The sequence below is a fragment of the Phaseolus vulgaris genome, chromosome 9 (assembly GCF_000499845.2).
Source record: "Phaseolus vulgaris cultivar G19833 chromosome 9, P. vulgaris v2.0, whole genome shotgun sequence".
NCBI classification, from domain to species: Eukaryota; Viridiplantae; Streptophyta; class Magnoliopsida; order Fabales; family Fabaceae; genus Phaseolus; species Phaseolus vulgaris.
Genome location: NC_023751.2, coordinates 9467668 through 9492510, shown reverse-complemented (window position 1 = coordinate 9492510; position 24843 = coordinate 9467668). Strand labels below are relative to the sequence as shown.

Below are 24843 nucleotides of genomic sequence, written 5' to 3'. Positions count from 1 at the left end.
CAACTAAAAACCCAATTCTAATAAAGTACAGCAACTCAAAACTGAATTTTTATTCATACCCATACAAAATACATACGCCACATAATATATATCATCAATTAAATAAAATTTTTTTAAAAAATAATTTTATTTATGAGTTTTAATTTATTTCACACTATATAAGAGCACAAAAAAATAGGTCCTCACAAATTCTAATATTTTATTCAACAGTAGAAATTATGTAGGAAAAAACGGCGAGTAACGCGGTAAAAAAATATTATTATTACTTTTTTAATATATTAAATTTGAAAGTAATTGTTTTCTAATTGAGAAGCTAAAATCGGTTAAACTAGCCCTGATGCGCATTAAACTCTACTTATATTTACAGTTAAGAAAAGAAAGAAAGGTTTACTTGCAGTTGGCACCACTTTCACGGAAGCCACTGTAGCGGAAGCGTAATCGTCACTGCAACTTCAAAACATCCACGACATCACATCTTTTGTTAGCAGGTTCTGTAATGTGACGTGGACAAATCGGATAGGTTGGTCGCAATGTCAGATAATGCAATAATAATAATAATAATAATAATAATAATAATAATATAATAGAGTGGTAGTAGAAGGGCAATTTTGGCTTCTTGGGTCGCAACTTCTGAGCACTATGTTAAGTATGCAATTAGTCAACAAAAAACCGAGTCAATACCAAGACTCAAAAGTGCCCACGCATAACTGTTCAAACCTATGATTTACTTTCGTCCCTTTTCCTCTATCCCTCTTCTCACACCACTCTTTGTTGCATGAATAATGAAAATAATTTTATATCACCACACACTCTGCCATTATTTGATTTACTTTTTTCTTATTTTCCTGTTTCTTTCAACTATTTTTTCGGAGAATTCTGCCAAAACTGGAAGTCTCAGGTTAGCTCTGTATTTCTCTGGTATCTGAAGAAATTAGTAGAGCGCATAACATGCACACACATATATATATATATTTTGATTTTGTTAAGAAGAGTGTCCAGTGTTCATTTGAGAGTGTCTCTTCTTTTAATTTTTTATTATGGTTCATGTTTCTTAAGTTGCATTTTCTAAGCATACAAACACAAAATTGTTACTGATTTTTATGCTTGGGATGGCAATTGACCGTTTATCAGTATTATTCTTTGTTGTTATGGTCGAGATTATTTGTCTTGTCTTTGGACTTACTATTGTGAGTTCTGTTCATTCAGCTCACCCCGGACAACCGTTTGTCTCAATTGGGCATGTTTCTCTGCTCTATGATGTATGTTTCACTCACACAAGAGTCCGGGTAATTATGAAAGCTTTGGATCTGAAATGAAAATTGAGCACGTGTAAGAAGACATGGTTAGGTATTATTTGTAAATTTCATCACTGCTTTGGTCAATGAGTTTTGGTTTTCCAACAAACCTGAGGGTGTGAAATGGCAAACGAATTATTAACTCGTGCCTCACTTGCCCCAACATCGGAGTTACTTTCTCGGACCATATTTGCTGTGTTTGACACTGTCAAAGCAGCTAACGAGGTTGTCATTCACAAGGAAAATTTTAAGAGATTCTCTATTCATTTGGAGAATGTTTCATTTATATTAAAGTCTTTGTCAAAGGAAGACATACACAATGTCTGGAGCTTGCAAAAGGCTATGGCTTCTCTCAACCGAGAGGTTGAAGTTGCTAAGCAGCTTTCTGTGGAATGCAACAGCAGAAGTAAGGTTTATCTTTTGATCAATTCAAGGAACATCGTCACACGCTTGAATTGCTGTACCAAGGATATAGGTCGCGCAATAAACCTTTTACCTTTGTCCTCTTTAAACATTAACTCTGGTTTAAATCAACAGATAAGTGAGTTGTGTCAGAAAATGTTGGATACCGAGTATCAGACAGCTGCAACAGATGAGGAGATTTTGAAGAAATTTGATACAGCAATACAAGAGGGAAATGTTGATCGGTCGTATGCGACTCAGTTGCTAGCTGGCACTGCACATGCCATTGGGGTCCCCGTGGAGCATGGTGCTTTGAAGAGAGAATTCGAAGATCTGCAAAATGAAATGGAAAATGCCAAGTCAAGGATGGACATGGCAGAAGCTCTACACATGGAGCAGATTGTTGCACTTCTTGGAAAGGCAGATTTTATAACTTCATCACAAGAGAAGAAAACTAAGTATTTTGAGAAGAGAAATTCCTTGGGAGAGAGACCATTGACAGCTCTGCATTCCTTTCACTGCCCAATCTCTCATGAAATCATGGTGGACCCCGTTGAGACTTCCTCCGGGAAAACATTTGAGAGAAGTGAAATAGAGAAATGGTTTGCTGAAGGGAACAATCTCTGTCCCTTGACCAGGTTGCCTCTGGATACTAAAATCCTGAGGCCAAATAAAACTCTTAAAATGTCTATTCAAGAATGGAAGGACAGGAACACTATGATTACCATTTCTTCCATGAAATCCGAACTTGAAAAGAATGATGAAGAGGTAGTGGTTCAGTCCTTAGACAAATTACAGGACCTATGCTTAGAAAGAGAGGAGCACCGAGAATGGTTAAAAATTGAGAATTACATTACAGTTCTTATTGCTCTTCTTAGTTCTAAAAATCGTGAAATAAGGAAGCGTGTTCTACTCATCCTGTCTTTGCTTGTAAAGGATAATGCGGAGAACAAGGTATCTCATCATTCCTTCTCATTATTTACCATACTCATTTTAGACAGCTCAATGTAGAACTGATACCACCAATATTGATTTTTCATAAAATAAAGATAGTGATATTTCTTTATGGCAGGAAGATATTGCTATAGTGGATAATGCACTAGAATTGATTGTTCGCTCACTTTCACGACAAGTTGAGGAGCGCAAGTTGGCATTGGAGTTGCTGTTGGAACTATCTAAAAGTAAAATGGTGTGCAGTCGCATAGGAAACATTCAAGGAAGCATACTTCTGCTGATAACAATGTTAAATAGTGATGATGTCCAAGCAGCCAAAAATGCACGTGAGCTGCTGGAGAACCTCTCTTTCCTTGATCAGAATGTTATAGAGATGGCAAAGGCAAATTATCTTAAGCCTTTACTGCTGAAACTTTCTACAGGTATTCATTCCATAAACGAAACACACCCTCTAAACTTGTAGTTATTTGTCTTAGAACTTCAAAATTCTGTGTTTATTGCTATTCTTTTCTGCTAGGGCCGAAGGGACTTTATTTTTCGTAATTGAGATTGATATCTATTCAACTCTACGAAGTAGGACTTGAATACACATTAAAATACTTGAGGAAAATTATGACCCAATTTAACAAACCTATCAACAATCACTTATAGGAAAAGTAAGAAAGTAAACTGAATCAAATTTCTCTCAGAAAGTCAAATTCTTAAATTTTTTAGAGTCTCTCATCAAATTTTCCTAAAAATGTAAAAGTTGGAGTGTATAACTTGATTTTTACTGGATAGGAGATGCTTGATTTGTTTTACTTCTCTATTATTCTCTTGTAAGTGCATTTTTCTTATCGATCAAAAGTTTATCCAAACTCTATGCATTTAAGTATACAAAAATTTACTTAATAAAATATTGTATAAAAGTTCCTAGATTGTCTAATCGTGCTAGACCATTTAGTATTTGATATGCACTTTTTATTATTTTGTAGGTGGTCTTAGTAGAACATCTAGTCTTTTAACTCTACTAAGATCTTATCATCCGATGAAACCATCGAAGTGACTATCTAGTTTAGTAGTGAGGAGCATTGTTCATGTGTCTTTCTCATTAGTTTAGGTATGTTTCATGCGAGTCAATTATAATGGTATTGTTGTATAAATAGGACCTTTGTATCAGTAGCTAACTTTCTGAGTTGTACTTGATTGAAAGTTTGATGAGAGAAACTGCGAAGTTGGTAATTTTTGAATTTAGTGAATTCTACCTTGGACTAGTTCGTTAATACTTCAATCAAACCATATTAATTTTTTTTATATGATTCTTTCTTGTTCCTCCTTTTTCCATTTACTCTCTACCATGTATATCCGCGTGTGGTAGACACTCTGCAGTTAATTTGAGTGATCTAATTCCTAACAGAATTATATATGCGTTAATTGCTGGTGCTTGCAGACAAAAGTCTTTGAAATTGACAATAGCTACAACACAAAATAGAGAATATTTCCACTTTGTTTCTTGTTTTTCTTCCTTCCTCAATGCGTATAAATTACCTCCCATCTGTTAAAAAAGAAATTAAATGCGTTGATTGCAGAGATGCGCATTTGTATACTACATATATATGCTAAAAACATTGAAGAGTATGCACGTAACAAAGCCAATGAAGTGCAGGTGAAAATATAAAGAATGTCAACCTTTTGATAAAACTTTATACGGAAAATTGCACTACAAGGCATTGAATTTTTGACTAAAAATTCAGTTTTAACCTTTATGAAATATGAATCTGACATGCATCTCTATGTACTCACTGTTTGTCATTACTTAATTCCTTCATGCAGGATCAGAAAATATGAAAAGGGTCATGACTGAAACTTTGTCAGAAATTACATTAATCGACCAGAATAAATTGTCCTTGGTCAAAGATGGGGCATTGCAACCTCTTCTTCAACTGCTCTTAAATGATGATTTGGAAATCAAGAAGGTGTCTGTCAAAGCTTTACTACAGCTCTCAAGCATGCCAGAAAATGGCTTGCAGATGATTAAGGAAGGTGTTGCTCAACCACTGTTGGAACTGCTATACTCTCACAGTTTACAGTCACCTACTCTGCTTGAACAGGTTGTTGCCACAATAATGCATCTTGCGATGTCAACAAATCACGGACAAGCTGAGGCAGAACAGGTTTCATTCTTAAATTCCGAGGAAGACGTGTTCAAATTCTTCTCTCTAATTTCTTTGACAGAACCTGAGATACAAAACAAGATTCTCAAAGCTTTCCTGGCGTTGTGTCAATCTTTCTATGGCTTCCGCATCAGGAAGAGGTTGAGACAGGTGACTACTTTTTTTTGAAGTTTCAAATTTTGAGCCCACAATGTTACATGATTAGGAAAATATAGAGGAAAAACAAGTAGAAAAAGATGAGAGCCGAATGAGATAGGAAGAGAAAAAATAGTCCTTTCTCGAGTACCGAAAGAATTTCTTTTACTGCATTTCAGCAGTAAACTATACTCATAATTTCAATAATTGTGATTCACTAAATTCTATCCCCTAAAAAAAAAATCTAGTTAAGGTTGAGCGCTATTCAAACATCTATGTTTTAGATTTATAAAAGTAGTTTTATAACACTATCAAACTATGGAACAAATTAGTTCTGGCAACCTTAATAACGGCAACAATAGTAGCTGTATTAATAATTATTATCATCCAATGTGTACAGGTGAATTCATAGTTATATTTTTTTTGCAGATATCGGCCGCTAAATTATTGGTAAACTTATTGGAGATTAATACTCAAAAAGTGCGGGTCAATGCCTTAAAGCTTTTCTATTGCTTGACAGAAGACGATGATTATGACAACATCTCATCACATATAACTGAAAGATTCATTGTAGTCTTGCTTACCATCATTGAGGTTTCCGATGACACAGAAGAGATGATTACTGCTATGGGTATCATCTCTAAACTACCGCGGGAGTCTCAAATTACCCAGTGGCTTCTAGATTCTGGGGCACTTAAAACTATTTTGACTTGTCTTACCGATCAACATAGCCATGCCTTAGACAAAATCATAGAGAATTCTGTTCAAGCTCTTTGTCGTTTCATTGTCCCAACGAATCTGGAGTGGCAGAAGAGTGTGGCTTTAGAAGGCATAATCCCAGTACTGGTGCAGTTGTTGCTTTCTGGAACACCCTTTACAAAACAAAATGCAGCCATTTCAATCAAGCATTTTTCAGAAAGTTCTTATCGCTTGAGCGAGCCGATAAAGAAGCCATGTATTCTCAAACGTTGCTTTGTAGCGCAAGAAACTGGTTGTCCAGCACACTTAGGCACCTGCTCAATCGAGTCTTCATTCTGCATTTTGCAAGCTAATGCCTTGGAGCCCCTTGTGCGGTTGCTTCGTGAGACAGATATTGGAACCTGCGAAGCTTCCTTAGATGCGATACTAACTTTGGTTGATAGCCAAGCACCGCAGAGTGGAAGTAAGGTACTTGCAAATTCAAATGCTATTCCACCAATGATACAATTGTTGAGTGTTCAAGCTCCCAGGTTGCAGGAAAAAATTCTAATAGCTTTAGAACAAATTTTTCAACTAGATGAAGTGAGAAATAAGTACAAAAATGTGGCTACAATGCCCTTGGTAGCCATAACTCAAGGGAAAGATAGTCGTTTGAGAAGTCTTGCTGGCAGAGGCCTTGCTCAATTGGGTATACTTGATAAACAGTCTTCTTATTTTTAGAAAATTGTGTCGCTATTGTTTGGTTACTTGTTTCATTTAAGGCACAGAAATTGAAAACACAATTCTTACACAAGCATAGTTCATGCTTTAAACTTTGTTTTTTCCCTTTCTCTACTTTATCCATGATCTATACGTAGTTATGTATTGTAGAGTCATTGATGTCCTAATATGTTGGAGGCATGTAAGACCTGAACTTGGTGAACCATTGCTCCCTTTCTACTGTTCTAAAGAAATATTGCATTGCATTGAATATAATATATCCAAAAGGCTTTCAGAGTTATATCACATCATTGTTCCGAAAATATTGCTTCCATCACAATTGGCACCCTTCCCAACTTTAGCTGCAACATATACAAATGAAGAAAACATTTCTTAACTTTTCCACTATTGTTCCCCATTCCATTGTTAGATGTAGAAATGTTGAATTTGGTAACTAAAAATAGTAAAAGGGTTCACATAGATTTTCCAGTTTGGCTTAGTCAATTGTGCAATTTAATCTTATTGGAAAGATAACAAAAATAACAAGGGGAAGAAAAACTCTTCCCAATATAAATAATAGGCAAAATAATGGAATGCACAAGAGAAAAGAGTGAAACCAACATATACTATTTTTTTTTGTTAAGAAAACCTCAATATGAAGAAAAAACAAATGGGACCTGGTTCAATAAAAAACTTCCACTAATAATAACTAATGGTACACCACCCAAGGATCAACAAAAAAATATTTTCTTCACCAGGAAGGTGGAAAACAACACAAGAAAATCTCAATAGATATCTAGCTAGACAATAGAGATAATCAAATACATGAGATAATTGGTATAAAACTTCTTTAAGCTAACTTTTCTGCACAAATTTGCACAAGACACTGGATAACCCTGCACCTCCATGGGGTGGTGAAAATATCTTTTTACTCATAATGAAAAAACCAAATAAATCCTGCAACAATCCCTCTTCATCTTCTTCATCTTCTCGGTCGCACCCATATCCTTTTATTTTGCTTCATTTTTTTTGTGTTGGAGAACACTTCCAAAGGTTTGTGTTAGAGAGCACATTTCATGCAATTCTATGTTTGGAATTAAATCAACCACTACTCAAACAACCTCTAATTTGTTTTTAGTTCTTCACAATTAAAATCAAAATAAGCCGAATGGAAAAAGACTTCCTAGAACACTAAACAATATGACTCAAGCAAAAAGCAATGGCAAATTTAAATGACAAAAGAATTCAAAAGCGAAATTTAAATCGTTTAATGAATATAAAGGAGGAATTGTAAATGACAAGGAAATTAAATGTTGAATTGAAATGACAAGGAATGTAAAGTGCTAGAAAAAAATAAAGACAAAATTGAAAGAAGCTGAAATTGTAAAGCAGAAATCAACTCAAAAAAATTTAAGCACAAAATAACTATGTTCTGATACCACATGATGTTAGTTGATTTTAGAATTGCACATTTTTAGAGGCTTTTACTTAGATTATGATTTTTTATTTAACATGATATGGTGAAACTCAGTGAAATTGCCACTAGACACGAACTTAACCAAGTGGTTAAGTAAGTGTGAAGGTTTTCTTCAAAAGAGGAAAGAGAAAAATACAATTACTATGATGAGGATGATGAATACAGAATTAAAGCAATACAAATGGAAAGAGAATACCAAATTGAAAAGAAAATAAATGAACAATAGTGAAAGAAAATGGGTGGAATAATGAAAGGAAAAGAGAAGGGATGAAGAAGCTTATGGAGTGGAGAGAATGGTATTGAATCATGCCACTTAGGGAAGGGAGCTCCAAGATGAGTGAGGGATGAGTTGCCACTTGAAGCAATCTCTACTCAAGATATGACTCAGAGAAAAAAGGAAACACTCAGAAATTTTCTCTAACAGAGTTTTTTACTCAAAATTCAAGGTTTATTACAAGAGGAAATGCACTCTATTTATAGCCTTTGGTGACTAAGAGAGTTAGGAGGGAGGGGCGACACATGTAAGGAAAACTATAGAATCTAGGGTAAGCTAAGGTGTTGCACATGCTTAGGATCCTTCTAGAAACTAGGTAAAAAATGAAACACATGGGGTGGATGGGCGGCACATGCATATCTTCTAGAAACTAGGTTTTCTAGAAGCCTTAAGCTAGCTTATTTCTTCTAATTGGGAAAAGTCAGCCTAATTGATTACAATTCAATCTTGTCTTAAAAATACTATAAAGAAAAACAATTGATACTCTGGTCCATGCCCGGGTGTCTTCTCATGACGATCCTCTAATGGATGGTGGGGCCATGTGACTCAGGCTGAGATGATTGACCTAGCCTCAAATAATCCTTTATACTCTTGGTCGTCTTCTCGTAAAGTTGGGTCATATCACTCATATCTCTTCTTTTGCTTCATTTTTGTGTTGTAAAACACTTACAAAGGTTGGTTAAACATAATTTCGACATTTTCTCTTCTGTCTTGTTGTATTATGGACTAGGCAATCCATAAAGTTTTCATATTGAACAAATTGGAACATATTACATTTTTAAAATATAGTATGAATTGCATAATCTAGAATATATTTACGGATCCAAAAGTACCTTCTGGATTGTGCAATTTAAAGTGTATTAGTAAAAAATCTCATATTTTGGATTGTGAGATTCAAAAGGTACTTCCAGATCCAAAAATACAATATGAATTGCAATCCAGAAGGTACTTTGGGATCTTGAAATACGTTCTAGATTGTGCAATCTAGAATATGTTATTCTTTCTCAAGACACTTTGGATTGCATAATCTAGAATATACTTCTAGATTTGAAAATACTTTTCAGATTATGAAATCTGGTGTGTATTTTAAAAACATAATATATTTCAGATTACATAATCCGGACCGTATCTGATACGGGGTACAGGTCGAAAAAAGGGGGTTGCAGGAAGCAGTAGCTAGAAAATTATCCACAGTATGCAAAATCCCAGGTTGTCAAATTCTTTTTGTACCCTATGGTTTCACTCTGTGCCCAATGGGGTTGGTGAAAATATTGTTTTACCCTTAATGAAAAAAAATAAACCTTGCAACACCCCTTCTTCATCTTCTCAGGCACACACCCTTTTGTCCCCTTCTTTTGCTTCGTTTTTATGTTGGAGGGATTGATGTTGCATTACCTCGTTGTGCCGGTTGCAAAGGTTAGTTAAACATACTTTTGACATTTTTGTTTCCGTCTTGTTGTATTCTGGATTGGATAATTCTAAAAGTTTCCATACTGTACAATTTGAAAAATATTACATTTGTTAAAAGACTCTTTGGATTTCACAATCCTTAATGTATTTCTAGATCCAAAAGTACCTTATGGATTGTACAATCCAAAGTCTATTAGTAAAAAATCTCATATTTCAGATTATGCATTTCACAAGGTATTTTTAGATCCAAAAATACATTATGGATTGTGCAATCCAGAATATGTAACTTTTTCCAAAAACACTCTCGATTGTGCATTGTGGAAGGTACTCCAGGATCCATAATATGTTTTGGATTGTGTATTCTGGAATGTTATTTTTTTCCAAATAAACTTCTGGATTCAAAAATACGTTTTAGATTGTGCAATTCGGTGTGTATTTTAAAAGTAAAATGTTATAGATTATGTAATTCGAAGTGTATCTGAAATGTGTTTGTTGTTATAAATGTTATTTGTAAAGTTTATTCAATTTTGGTGTTTTTTTAATATAAGAATTGTGTTGTAAATAAAGTTGTGACTAGGACAACATGTGGTGCATCTCTAGATGAGGTAGGCAAAAGACCTACGACATTAGTCTTTATAGGAGATCATGAACAAAATTGTCATGCTAGTGTTGGTGATGTGATGAATCCACCTGTAGGAGGACATGATCAACATGAAGGATTCCCTTGAGGACCTTCAAATTGTTCTCTATTAGTAATTTTCACTAATCATGTTGCTTTGAGATTGTGTGAAGGTAAGGTAAGAATAAAAAGTTGTAGTTAATTGGTGTATCTGTCATCATGACTTTATTTTTAGCTATAAACACTCACATTATTTTTAGGATAGTGGAGAATTAAAATTGGTCTCCCATAGTCGAAAATTAAGTAAATTTAGGGTGCCTCGTCCTCAAATTGAGGCACTTGTGCTTAAGGTGGAATTGTGCAATAAAAGTTATGAGGTGGTCAATAAGGAGTTGATTTCAGCCTTTGTGGAGAGGTGACACCGAGACATTGACACTTTTCTCCTTTCGGTTGATGAGATGACAATAATGTTGGATGATGTGTTGTCGTTGCTCCATATCCCCATTGTGGGACAATTTCCTACGTCCATCCAAATGGAATTCACTATAACTTCAACAATTTTAGATGGAGTTGCTAGGGGTTGACTTGGGGTGATGCCATCTTAGAGATGAGACATTGACTTAGTTGGCTCTAAGAGGTATATGAGGAGTATTATGTGAGCTAGAGTTTGGAGTGCACTGCAAGGCCTCATTTGTTGCATTTAGTGGGATGCACGATATTTGTTAACAAGAGTGCAACATCAATCTTTGTGTCGTACTTGTTGTTATTTAGCAATCTATGAATATACAATGGATACTCGTGGGAGAACGATTGATTATGGTCATGTCACTAAAGGCACTCCAACATGGGAGGAAACACATATTGCACTCTAGTTAGTCCGTGGTGTGACAAATGAGGGGGTTGTTTATATTAGACGTTCTCAATCTGTACTTAGAAAGCATCAGAGACATAATAGTTATATTTTTATATTATATATTGTTTATATTCCCTCTTTGAATTTGTGGATTAATTGTACTTATTTTTATAATAAATTTTAATTGAATCTGACAACTATGTTATCTTTTTATTTTATTCAAACTTGTTTTTGTTTTTTATCGATGATTATTTTCATTGCATATAAATTTATGTAAAAATTTAAATGATACATGACAACATTTGTGGTAGTAATAACTAATATAGTCAATAAAGTAACACATTCCAATTAATATACAACAATGTATGCATATCTAACATTGTACACTTGCTTTATTATTTTGAAATTATTCTTATTATTTTTTACAAAGTAAGTAATATGTTTGTCAGCTTCATTAGACTTAGTTATGTCATGTCATCAATCATGAAATATCCATTTGTTTTAATTTGCCAATATTGGGGTGACCAACTGATGTCTCAACCATTTAAGATTATGAATTTCACATATTATCTTCAATACCCAACCTTCTCCATTGCGATCAAATTTACCCTATAATTTAAAAGGACAATAAATTGTATTTTACTAGTTACTATCACCCCCAAATCGTGTTTGTATTTTCTATACTTATCACTTTTTCACAAACATAACAACATATGTTCCATGTTATCCATTTGTTTTGTCAAATCTAATTATCACAATCACAAAACCAACTCCATAAGCTACCTTACACACCCATTAATGTAAGTCATCTCACATACCAAATGCCTACATAAATACATTACAATATAGTTACATGAGTTGTGGAACTTTTTACACAAATGAATGAAATTTTATTTACCTTATTCATTGTAAAAATCCCTAACACACTCTCCTCCGAAAAATTCACCTTCATTGCCCACAAACTTCATTAAATCTAACTCATCTATATCTAGTATCTTATCTACTTCATTGAATATTCAACTCCAAAATTGAGATTTCATCTCCACATTCAACAATCACTATGTAACTACACCAACGAAATAAATGCTAAAATATATGAAAAAAATTGTATAATGGATTGCACAATTCAAAATATATTATTTGTATATTGAATTGTACAATCCAAAATACTGATTTCAAATATTAACTTCCAGATTTTATAATTTAGAGAAAGTCTTTGGATAATCCATTCCAATTGAAAAAAAGATGTAAATGAAAAAATAACCAGAAACAAAACCAACACAGCCAAACTAACAACTCCAATACACACCAATACCTAAATTCATTTTCAGAAGGGTATTTTTGATATTTTGGGAAGTATGGGGTGCAGGAAGAATTTGCCTCCTAAGACTTACCATGTAAATGCTTGTTATGGACCAAAAAGCCCAAAACGTATTGGGCCTGAGCGTGAATGATCCAAATACAGAAATGCGCGGTTGCGTTTGCATATCTTTTCACTCTCCCTTTCTACCATTTCCCTGTCAGAGAGATCCACTTCGAAGCTAAACGCTGCAGAAAATGTTCAAAAAGTATGCTTACTCGCTCTACGAACATAACTGCTAAATCTCTCTTCCTAGATTTTGATGTGATTCAAAACCTGTTTCTATATTTCTTTTCATTATTGGTTTTTCCTATGGATCTTTTTCGGGGGTTTCTTTCCAATTGCACCATTGATAGTGGTGATGGTGCCATAAACCCTAAAACATTATTAATTTTGTATTGGAACCCCAATGCCCTCTTTTCCTTGTATCACCTTCCCCCAACCAGTCGATAATTCCAATAAAATGTGTTGCATGTTCTCTACTTCATGTCCATGAACATGATCCTATTGTTCCCCCCAACAATTGTTTACTATAACGTTGATTTTCCAGTATTTATCTTCAGATTTATATTTATTTTTTTCCAGATTTTCAGGCGAAGATGTGTCTGCACAGAACCAAGTGAAGGCCTCTGTTCAACGAAAAATACGGCAAAGTATTGCAGAAGAGGTTTAACCTTGTATAACAACATTCGTTTTTGGTACTCATTAGTTTTTTGAGGCCTGTATATTAACTATAATAACTTCGCTGCAGTATCCAGGCCTTGAACCTGTGTTGGATGATATACTTCCCAAGAAGTCCCCTCTTATAGTTGCTAAATGGTTTGATTGTGGTTCTTTTTGTTGTCCATTTTGCTGTGTCATATCTTTTATGGTTGCTAACTGGTTATTGCTAACTGGTTATTGCTTTTTCCCTTGGTCTTGTAGCCAGAACCATCTCAACCTGGTTCTTGTGAACAACGTACCTTTGTTTTTCAGTGTCCGTGATGGACCGTACATGCCCACCTTGCGACTTCTCCATCAATGTAAAGTTTATAGTTCATGCATTTTTTAACTTGTCTAGTGCTAATTATAAATATTTCGCTGGTTTTTAAGCTGTATTTTTACTGCATAGTGCATGTCTTTTACGTCCCAAATGTTCAATGTTACATAATAAACTATTGAGGATGCAGCTGAGTTTGAGTTCAGCTCATATGACGAAAAGATATTGAAATGAAAAAATTATAGTTGGTTAAATATTTTCCTTTTAGATCCAAATATAATGAAGAAGTTACAAGTTGATCGTGGCGCAATTAGATTTGTCTTGGCGGGGGCAAACATAATGTGTCCCGGTCTAACATCTCCTGGGGGTGTCTTGGATGAGGATGTAGGAGCAGAATTTCCTGTGGTACTGCCATTGTAATCTATAAATATATTGATTATAATGCACAAAGTATTTTCTAGTGAATTTATATTAACCACAATCACACCATGTATTTATCTGATTTTAGGCGATCATGGCTGAAGGAAAACAGCATGCTCTTGCTATTGGCTTTACAAAAATGTCAGCAAAAGACATGTAAGGAACTTTTCTTATCCCGTCCTATGATTGGAGGAATGTTGACTGATTTAAGTATGAATTCTTTCACTATAAATAAATGGATACTCTGTTAGATATTCTCTTTTTACTGTTAATTTTATTCTCTGCTAACATTTATAAACATGCAAGTAGGTTTGTGGTTGGGTTGGGTTCGGTTTACTACATAATGAGACAAAACTGATTAAAAAGCTTTAGTTTGTGTCAGTTTGGGCTTGGAAAATTTTAAGGGTGAACCGAATCAAACTGACACAATCAAATTCAAGTTGGTTCATGTATGGTCATGCGGTTATTTTCAATATTTTTTTAGACAAATTTTGTAAAGATAAAGTTAGGAAAGAAACAAGATTGTAGCACAGCAAAGTCAACTCTCAGCAAAATACCCTCGTCTGCTGTAGACCAACACCAACTAACATCCCACATTTCTGCACCTCTTGCACTTTCATCAACTGTGCCATACAACCAAAACTACTCACCTATTAGATCCATTTGATCTCAAGCCTGAGATGGGTGCTTCTCAAGCTCCCCACACCCAGCACCATCAAGCTTGTCACCTTGCAAAATCAACTCAGCAATGCTGCTCTCTGCAACTAATGGCAACCATTTATTCCAACATTCTACTCAATCCCTGGTTCATCCAAATGAATCACACGTGAACAATTTGAAGTATGAGCTATGATGATTGCATTGTGATGGGTGGCCCGCGAGAGGTCACTGATGGGAAGGGAGGAGAATATTGAATAAATTTTTATCTTTGATTCATATGGGAGTGAATTTTTATTTTCGTAAGGCATATATTGATATACATTGGGTTGGGTTTGATGAGTTTCAAGTTCTTTAGTTGACTTGACTTAAATTTATATTCTTGTCAACTAATTTATCTCCCAATTCAATCCGTTTCACTTTTGGTTTGGGTCATGTGAGTTCATCAGTCAATTGGAACCTGCTTCTTCTACTATACATTAAGAGAAAAATTAAGATCTAAATAATTTTTTTTTGCCATATCTCATTAAGAGCCTATGATTTCTTGTGTGCAATCTAGGGTGGACCTACTTCACCTCCCCAAACAATTTTTTCCTTGGCTTCTATGAACACATTTCTATGCCAGTCCCCTCTGACAGTGTTTGCGTGAATATGTATTTAGCTCCCTCACCTAATTCTTTTTCAGTTTCATAAGTGTGCATTGATGAAAATACCATTGGCTTGTCATTTACAGAGTGAAATACTTATTACTTACTTTAATTGGTGACTCTGGTATTTGTTTTGCATTTTACACAACTCTCCCATTAATGATCTTCGGATGGAATATTAAGACATGAAATTTGTAGTGTGTAACTATGATAGGACTGCTAGCAAAACAGTGAGAAAGACCAGTTTTTTATTTTTATTTTAGTTTATTGAATGAAACTGAGGAGAAGCTCCTTGGAAGCAGTACACTATTTCATGGATCTGGAAGCAGTACGTGATTTCTCAATCACAACCCCTCAAACCATTTACTGTATTTTTATGCTTTACTGGTCTACAGACTACAATATATAATTAAACCTTAATGGCCCCCAATCAGCTGCAGGCCTATCCCCCATCTTCTAACACAAACCAAGCTTGATCATGATGGATCTACTATCAAATTAGCACCATTTCAACTGAAAATTCAACATTTTATTTTAAAGGCTTAAAGCTGGAACATCATATTACTGCCAATAATATCAATAATGTTGCCTGCATCAATGCCATAGCATTTGGTTTTTATTATTAAAGAATAAAAACTCATCGTTGATATCAAAATAAAGAGAACTTGTGATTTGCCTATTTTCACTTTCCTTAGTTGATTCTTGTACTCAAGAAGTTAAATATGTCTGTGGTTTCAGAAAAGCAATCAACAAAGGAATTGGGGTTGACAACTTGCATTATCTCAATGATGGTCTTTGGAAGGTATGATCGATATATGCTTTCCTTCTTGTTCGTATCATTATTAAGAAATCAGTAGATGTAGTGTCTCGTATTCTTGTTCTTTAATGTACCTGCAATAAATACAATGACTTTTCTTTTTCTTTTGTTCATATGAACGATAACAGCTTTTGGCCTTAAACATTGAAAGATCAAATCCAATTTCTGAACCAACACTTCTTTTCCTCCTGAATTCTGCACCCTCCACCCAGGGCTTCATAATATATTTTCTTCTGGTGTTGGTTCTTCCGATTTTTAATATATCCTCATTATCTATTTTCTATACTACGTTGTAGATGGAGCGACTTGATTGAAGATGTTGTAAGAGCTTCAATGCCTACTACTAAGATGATATCCTGTTTTCTGGACCTTGATCTAGATCTTAGTATAATATGCGATTTGTATGTTTGTTTTGTTATACCGTGTAAACAGTAAAGAAATGAATTTTGTTTTACACAGTGCTCTTAGTACTATGTAGATTTCATGTAACATGGAATACAATCTGCGTGTTGACAAATACGAATTTTTGTTTATTTTCGGACTCCAAATGAACACTGCAATCATGCACGGAAAGTTAATTCAAACTTGATGCCATTTGACATTTGTTGCATTACCACAATTTATCAAACAATCGCAACTGATGTAAAGTGTCTGATTGGAGAGAAAATTGGATGCTGAAAAAAGTATAGTTTATTTATTGCATTATTAAGGCTCGATTTACATTGTCGTTTGATATTGCTATCTATTTACGTGGATGCCAACATGGAGTGAAAATTACAGGTCATCAAAATGTGGCTCGTTTAACACGATTAGTGATTAACAAGACATGGAAATTTTGTTAATTGCGTTATCAAGGTTTGTGTCTTAACCTCACCAATAATGCGACCCAAGTCTAATTGCACACCGAGAATCTAGTAGAGATATGAAGATTGACCACATTTTGTCGAACGGGGTGGAATTTAGTCCCAATTTTCAGCGGATGTGCCATCCATTGTTTTTTTCAGCTGTTTCTTTGGTCAAGGGTAGTAAATGACATCAGTTTAATCGACCACAGTTATTATCACCTTTTTTGTTTTCATGTGCGTATCGTAAAGCATCATCCTTTTTTCATGTGGATGAACTGTTAAAATTTTAGCCTTTTCGAAAACTAAATTCGGAAGACCCTCCTTGATCAAATTGCTATGCAAATAGACGACAAAGGGAAATTATCATAAGAGATAAGTTTTACATAAATTTAAACCCACCAACTCTAGGCAGCCAAACAATAAAATCTAAGATTTTCACTTCTAATTTTATTGTTTTTAACAACTTTTAACCAATAAAAAAAAGTTTGTTGAAAGGTTGCTGCTATAATCAAAGTATACTGGTAGCACTACTCATACAATAATAATCAGTGAACAGGGCAACCTTTAATTACAATACCTTTCTCAGTGGGACAAGTAGCCAAGGGGCAGCCTTCAGGATTATTTCCCCACCAGTTAAGCAAAATGTTGTTATTGTTCAAAGCAAGAAACAGTAGGATTGTCATAAAGGCAGTTCCAGCATCAAGACCACCAGACAGTACATAATTGCAGCGTTTCCACCATTGTTGTTTATATCTATATACAACGAACCCTGAGAGAAAGGCAAGTAGTATCCAACTAGTGAAGTTGACAGCGGTTGCAGGGGGCATAATTGATGTGGCACCCAACAACACAGGCATGTGAATCAGAGTTATCCACTTTTGCCCTGGAAATGCCTTGTGAGCAAGCCAAACCAGAAAGGGAGCAATAGCTCCACCAAGGAAGAAGAAGTTTACTTTGGCATATTCACCAAGGTTTCCAAAGATTCTGCGTGGTCCAAGAAGACCCCATATAACTGATGCATCAAAGAACACATTGTCCATTGGGCAAGTCCAAGGGCTATCAGGAGGCAAGATGGTGGTGTCACAAAGGTTAGGGATTGTTCCCATTAACCACCATGCTGTTATTGTGTATACAAATACTGATAAAATTGTTCCTGCCACCTACAGTGCAATTTGCAACCAGATTTAGTTTCTTCAAATAAGAACTCCTAATATGTGCTTTATATACTCTTAAAGGCTCACATTCAAAATGATAGAGGAATCGCAACTTACCTGTGCCATGAACATTGTTCTTGGAGGAATCTTCATATAGTGTCCAAGTTTGAAGTCTTGCAAAAAGGTTAGTGCTTGAGTCATGCTGATGTAGCCATACACCTTAAAGCACATGTTAGCCACAGGGCGCTCTGGATACATGTAACCAATTATGTATTCTGTTATGATGTTTAAACCGGGTTGCTGTTAAGGAACAAAGAGATGAGGCCTTAGAAAATTCTCCTTAGCACCATTGTAAAATTAGTAAGCTCAGTAAGTGAATTGTTGAGATACCTGATTTGTAGTAGCATTTATTATTCCAATTGGAAGAGTAAAGAAAATGGATATTGCACAAGCTAGTAATACACCCCACCAAGGCAACTGGAGTGATTCTTCGTAGTGCTCACAAATAAATATAATAAGAGCGATGTTCACTACTAGAATGATGTAAAACCACCACGTTGGGACTGATTTGTATCTTTTCATGAGTCTTGTGTGTATGTCCATTTTTTTACTGTTTCCAAAGGCCCTTCTACTTTGGTTCCATATTTCCCTGTGTAGGACGCATATGATAACTGTTTATGAAATTGAGATTTCGAAAGACACAACATATTTCACAAATGAAAATAAATTGTAACAGGGTGGGGTCCTGTGCGACTTTCATATTAAGTGATACTTGATTTATACTTACATTTGCACTGCAAACATAACTCGTTAAAGTAATTGATAGTAAGCACATGGAATTTTAGTTTAGAACAGAACAAGTTTGTGTAAAGGGAACATATAACATGTTTCTGGACAAAAACAAACTTGGAAGTTCAGGGTGTTTAATGTAATAAGTTCAGAAGGATTCAAGAGCTTCATAGATATTTTTTAAGAGCAGTGAGGGGGATAAAATACCTAGGTTTAATTGCACTTTTTTGTTATGCTACTATCACCATCTCACATATTCTGTCCCTCTATTTATTTTTCTCAAAAATTCGATCTTCACTGTTTTAATTGTACAATTTTTATCTATCAGTTACTTGGACATGTAATCTTTAACTGAAATGCACAAGTGATACTCTATGATAATATTTAATTTCAAATGGATACAAAGTGCAATTAAGTCTAACATCTAACAATAATAACATCCCAACACATGTCAAATTGATGATAAAATCAGATGAAGATCCAGAAAGTGGCTACCTTCCATGAAAGAGCAGAACATGCACAACTGTAGCAGAAAGTGCTGCAAATCCAAGGCCATATGTCATTGCAAAGAAAGTGCTGAGATGCACAGGCCCGTTGATTGAATAGGCATGCCGATCAAGATGGAAATCGGAGTTGACAATAGTTGAAATGTCATAGAGGGAACCGTTTCCCCTGAACAGCTTACTTGAAAATATTGGAAAAGTCTTGGCATTATAGGCATTGAACCAGTAAGAAATTGGTGTCATAACATACATTACAAGAAAAAACCCAACAGCAATATTAGCAGTAGCAAACCAAGGGCTGGCTAGTGGACTTCCAAGGTAAGAAGAAATGGTAGACCAATCAAATCCAAATGCTGCAATTCCAAGACCCCTCAAGCCAGAACCAAGTTGTTGAACTAGAATAGACTTGGGGGCAACCCAACACATCCAAGAGAAAGATGTCAACATTGAAAACAAATAGCCAGGAAACACATAGTAAGCCAAGCCTGAGACCAAGACAAGGAGGAAAAATTGGGTTCGTGTTGTGCCTCCTTTTGGCCTCTTGCCTTTCTCATGTAGAGCACTGTATTAATGTACTGAATCAGCATAGTTGCATTCTTTAAAAAGGCTACTAATTAACAAACTAACTAGATAAAAAATGCTAGCAGCACACTCATTTAGACACATTTTATATTAATGATTGAAATTAATTGAAAATTTCAGTTTTTGAAGAATAGAAAGGTTATATTTAAGTGTGCTGCTAACATTCCAAAGAAAATTCACCTGAATAATGAAACTTGAACCAGATTAGAAGGCCACCACATTTCCCCTGGCTCAACTAGAAATTTCCGGAATAGTCCTGCCCAACCGAACCCCAGCACCTAAATTTGAATAACAAAGCATAACTTGTGACAATACTTCACACGAGTTCATACCATTAACATATACCAGGACTCATAATGTTACCAACATTATTCAGTATTCCTAACTTTCAAAACCAAAACCAATTTATAAAGTACTCATTTATATATTATGAAGTATCTTATCTTTTATTTTTATTGATTAACTAAATAGAAAAATACTGTGCATAATCGTAGCCTTCCTTTTATTTCACTTCCATCTCAGTTTTCTTTCTATGGCTATCTATATTTTTCATCACATTCCCTTGTCACATCTATCCATTTAATTCTTTTCCTTTATTTATTTTTCTGTCTTCCTTTTTTATCCATTCTCTTAAAATAAAGATTTAGATCCAAGTTAATCTCATAAATATTTTGTGAGGTGAATTCACTTATCTATTATCTAATCTATTTTAGTGATATCACCAGTGAACCTGTGACTAAAACCAGGTCCCTTGAGATTACAACTAAGATAATAGAAAAGACAGCAACTAAGACTGTCCAGAACATTTACACTAGTTTCCAAGCATGCAATTTGGGATGTAGGAGAATTATTACTCTCCTAAATAATACCAGGTCAAAAATGAAACAACAGATTTGTTGGGACATGTCACAGAACTGAATATTGATTAAAACTTCAAATATTTGTATCTAGAATCATGTAATCTCATTTAATGGTCTTTATCAAAGTTGTAAGAAACTAATATGACCAGCATGTTAGTAAAAGGTAAATGATTTCTTTAAGGCCTTTCAATTTTATTGTACAACTTTCAGAGAGCCTGAGGATTCAAATCTCAAAATATTCCTTTCACTTTTCATCCTCTCACACATGGTAGGGCTCCTGAAGAATTTTTCAGTGTCCCAAAAATACAATACAAACAAGTTATATGGTAATAAAATCCTTATAAGTTAAAAGTTGACATTGTAATTGACTTCATACAAAGTATACATGTTTTTGTTGACAAAATGATACAAGAGTAGACTTTAATACCGTGTACCCTAATTGTCATAACTCTAACAAGACTGCATACAGAGTCGTGTCCAATGGATTCTGAGTTTCTCAACATCAAGTTAATAAGTATAAAAAATATTAATTATATTTAATCACCTAATTTGTCAAGACTAAAGAAGTAATTAATTTAGCTCTATAACAAATCTGTCCAAAATTCCTTCATCGATCTTACTCTTCTTTGTGAAATGTTTGTTAATACAATTTTTCATTGATATTAATTGAGTTATTTTTATTTAAAATAATTAATAAAGAAGTATTACAGATTGAACCTAGAACTAATATAATTTTTATCTGTTGTAGAAAGAGGAACAAAGATGAAAGAGTGTCATAAACAAGAAAGAGAGAGAGAGAGAGAGAGAGGATAGTATTGGAGGGAAGAGAACCTGAGTAGTTAACATGACTAGTAAGGCAGGAAGGAAATCAAGCTTTCTTTTATACATGAGCTTCACTGCACTCAAAATATGAGTTGCATACACAGTTCCAGCACCAGAATTGGCAAAGATGGTTATCAGAACATGCTCTTTGATGTTGAAAGGTCCCCGGTTGAGTGAGAACTCAAACCTCGTACCCTTGAAGAACACACGCGTTGGCAAAGTCCTTGCCATGAAGTGGCCAATAGGAACCACAGCAATCTGAGCAGAAACTGAGGTAACAATCAAAGGCTGTGTTCTGTACCAAAAAAACTGGTTCACAAAGGACAACAGCACGCATGAAACAACCCCCAGAACCCACATTCTAAACGTGAGAATCTGCATGTTGGGGTCATCAGTTTTAGGCACAGTGAGTTCCACTTGTTTCACTGGACACTCTTCATTCTTTATGCTCTCGCTCTCTGAGTCTGAGCCACCCTCAACCTCAAAAGTGGAAGCCATGGTGAAAGAGTCTTCTCTTGAAACAGAAATAAGATGTTAAAAAGAATTCTCATGCGCGTAGAAGAGCATACGTATATATGTATGTATATAAAGACAGTGAGGAACAACCACAAAATGACAGTGCAAAGGACTGCAATATTTCGGGAAAAACGAAGAGCTATGATTCCTACTTAAAGTTATCTATATCTCTATTGCGTCCTTACTACTATTTTGATGAATTATATGTTTGACCTTAATTTCATTTCACTTCAATAGTAAGCATCATTATTAGTAGTGCCCTTTACCCTCTAACGCTGTGTTTTGGAATAAAAATGATGTTTAGAAATAAATATATATAATAAAGATAAATTTGTAATTAAATAACATAAAAAGTATTAAATAATAATATTGAGAATTGTAAGGTGATTGTATAAACTATTAGAAATTAGAGTTTATGTATATTATATAAGGAATGAAAAATATGAGAATGTAAAGGAATGAATGTGTGAAAATAAAAAAAAAGTATTTGAATTAAAGTAGGTTAGATATTAAGTATGTTAAATATTATTTATGTTATTAATAAATAATTTAACTATTATATCAAACAAGTTTTATTGTCATTATGATTATATTTATTATGATTATATTTATTATTATTAATATCATTAATATTATAATTAATATTATTAGTATTATCATTAATATTATTATTAATATCATTAATATATAAATATTATTAATTTTATAATATTAATAATGTATATATATATATATATATATATTAGTTCTAATTCGCTAATAATATTCGTCAACTTTAAGTCGTAGTTAATACTCATTAACTCTAATTCATAGGTAATATCACCAACTTTAGTGTGTAGTAGGTATTGTCTGTCAACTAAGGTTCATAGATAATACCCACAAACTTGAGTCAGTATATATATTTGGAGGTAATGTTGTATTTTTTTCTTTATTTTTTTCATTATTCTTTTTATCTTTTCTTATTCTTTATGATTTCTATTTACAATTATTACATAGAATTATTATTTATGAATATTAATTATGGTTATTATTTATAATTATTCATATTATAATAATATTATTACTATTACGCATATAAATTATAATAATATTATTAATATTACACAAATAATCATATTATTAATATATATATATATATATTATTAAAACTATTAAGATTATTTATATTGGTAATATTGTCAATATTATAAATATTGTTAATATTATTAATATTTTTAATATTTGTAATATAATAATAATATAAATATTAATATTATTAATAATGTTAATGAAAATATTTATATTAATAATAATGTTGAATTTATCTACAAATATAAATTTGTGGGTCAAATTTATGGATAATGTAAAAGGAAAATGATGGTTTGACACCCATTGTTCCACTTTACATCCCACTAAATATTAATACTTTAATCATTTTTAATTTTAAAAATTATTTTAACATTTTATATTTTGTCTAATATTTCATTAAAGACATTTTCTTATTTTTAAATTTTTTTATTATAAATATTAATATTTTAGTGTAGGTGTAAACTGGAGCGGGGTGTCAAAATATAATCACCCAATGTAAAATTTACGTACAGATAGAGATCCATGAGTAATAATTTGTAGATAATGCTAAATTTACATATGGATTTATATTTGTGGGTAATAATCCATTGCTAAACCTGATTCTTTTTGTAGTGATGTGTGAATAAAATTTATTAATGTTTGTGAGAGATTTTTTATTTTGTTTAAAAGGTGTAAAATGTAATTTTACAAATTTACCATTATTTTAAAAGTATTTAAATAATGAAATATGAGATATTTATGGATAAATTTGAGTTAATTAAATATTTGTAAATTGTATTCAGTATCATTAAATAATTATTTTGGAAAAATATGAATTATTTATAATATTATAAATTTATCCTTCTATTAAAAAATGAACTTGGAGTAATTTATTTGTGAATTATAATTGTTTTTTAATTAAAATATTATTTTTAATACTGTGTAAGAATTAATTTAAGAAAAAATACAAACATATTTATGATTTTCAGAAAAATTATTTAAAGTATTATTTAAATAAAAATAGGAAATATATAAAACTTCTAAAATACTCAAAATAAATAAATACAAATCCTAAATATTTAATGTACTATTTAAATAAAATTATGAAATATATAAAATTCTTAAATATTCAAAATTTTAAATAAATAAATTTTTTAAATATTTAATGTCTTATTTAAATAAAAATATTAAATATATAAAGTTTTCAGAAATATTAAAAATAATAAATAAATATAAATATTAAATATTTAATGTCGATTTTGACTTGTTTATAGCATGCATGTGAATTGATTTCCTTCCTCTTCAAATAATAAAGTTGAATCGATTCTTGCAACTACAGAAGGTGCATGAGAATCGATTTTAAAGCTTCAAAAAAATACCTTAATCAATTCTCCCTTTCAAAGAACTTTTATGGGAATGGATTTTCAAGTCAATGGACACAAGAAATGGTGAGTGCTTTCACGGGTTCACGTGAACATAAAGACTTTCTGGACATATTTCTTTTTCAAATAGGACTCAAATCCAAATCCTTTCAGTGACTAAGGAAACATTAACCACTAAATCAGATAAGTTTTTTTGTCATATTATCATTTTTATTATACTTATTATTATTAATATAATTTATACATATTAATATAATTATTATTAATAATAAAAAAATAAATTATATTCATATTATTAATATTGTTAATATTATTATTATTAATAAGTATAATAAAAAATCATAATAATACTAAAGAATTTGCTTAGTATAATAATTAAATTTTTATTCACCGTAATTACATATAAAAAAATCTGTATATAATACTTCTTTACCTACGGAATTTTGATTATCACTGTAGAATTCTTGCAGGGGTTGGTTATTGGCCTCTACTA

At 33.0% G+C, this 24843-nt stretch overlaps 3 protein-coding genes across 4 annotated transcripts; 2 read left to right on the top strand and 1 right to left on the bottom strand.

The window, feature by feature from the left end:
* The first annotated feature begins 600 nt into the window (after positions 1 to 600).
* Positions 601 to 6643, top strand: LOC137820486 (U-box domain-containing protein 44-like). 2 transcript variants are annotated; one of them, XM_068624603.1, is made up of 5 exons: positions 601 to 898; positions 1207 to 2651; positions 2770 to 3073; positions 4464 to 4954; positions 5369 to 6643. In XM_068624603.1, the coding sequence occupies exons 2-5, from the start codon at positions 1419 to 1421 to the stop codon at positions 6356 to 6358; spliced, it is 3018 nt and encodes a 1005-aa protein (XP_068480704.1). In that variant the 5' UTR covers positions 601 to 898; positions 1207 to 1418; the 3' UTR covers positions 6359 to 6643. The 2 variants fall into 2 exon arrangements, with proteins under 2 accessions (XP_068480704.1, XP_068480705.1); XM_068624604.1 differs by lacking the exon at positions 601 to 898 and having other exon boundaries at positions 1204 to 2651.
* Positions 6644 to 12410: 5767 nt separating this feature from the next.
* LOC137820777 (uncharacterized) lies at positions 12411 to 16383 on the top strand. Its single transcript, XM_068625018.1, has 8 exons — positions 12411 to 12538; positions 12916 to 12997; positions 13082 to 13149; positions 13255 to 13352; positions 13578 to 13714; positions 13818 to 13885; positions 15772 to 15835; positions 16147 to 16383. The coding sequence occupies exons 1-8, from the start codon at positions 12528 to 12530 to the stop codon at positions 16162 to 16164; spliced, it is 546 nt and encodes a 181-aa protein (XP_068481119.1). The 5' UTR covers positions 12411 to 12527; the 3' UTR covers positions 16165 to 16383.
* A 655-nt stretch (positions 16384 to 17038) lies between these two features.
* On the bottom strand, positions 17039 to 22143 carry LOC137820775 (oligopeptide transporter 6-like). Its single transcript, XM_068625016.1, has 6 exons — positions 21415 to 22143; positions 19904 to 20001; positions 19134 to 19703; positions 18240 to 18498; positions 17967 to 18149; positions 17039 to 17855 (listed from the first exon to the last, which is right to left on the bottom strand). Exons 1-6 carry the CDS (start codon positions 21901 to 21903, stop codon positions 17241 to 17243), a joined length of 2214 nt encoding a protein of 737 aa, XP_068481117.1. The 5' UTR covers positions 21904 to 22143; the 3' UTR covers positions 17039 to 17240.
* Between the last annotated feature and the right edge of the window lie 2700 nt (positions 22144 to 24843).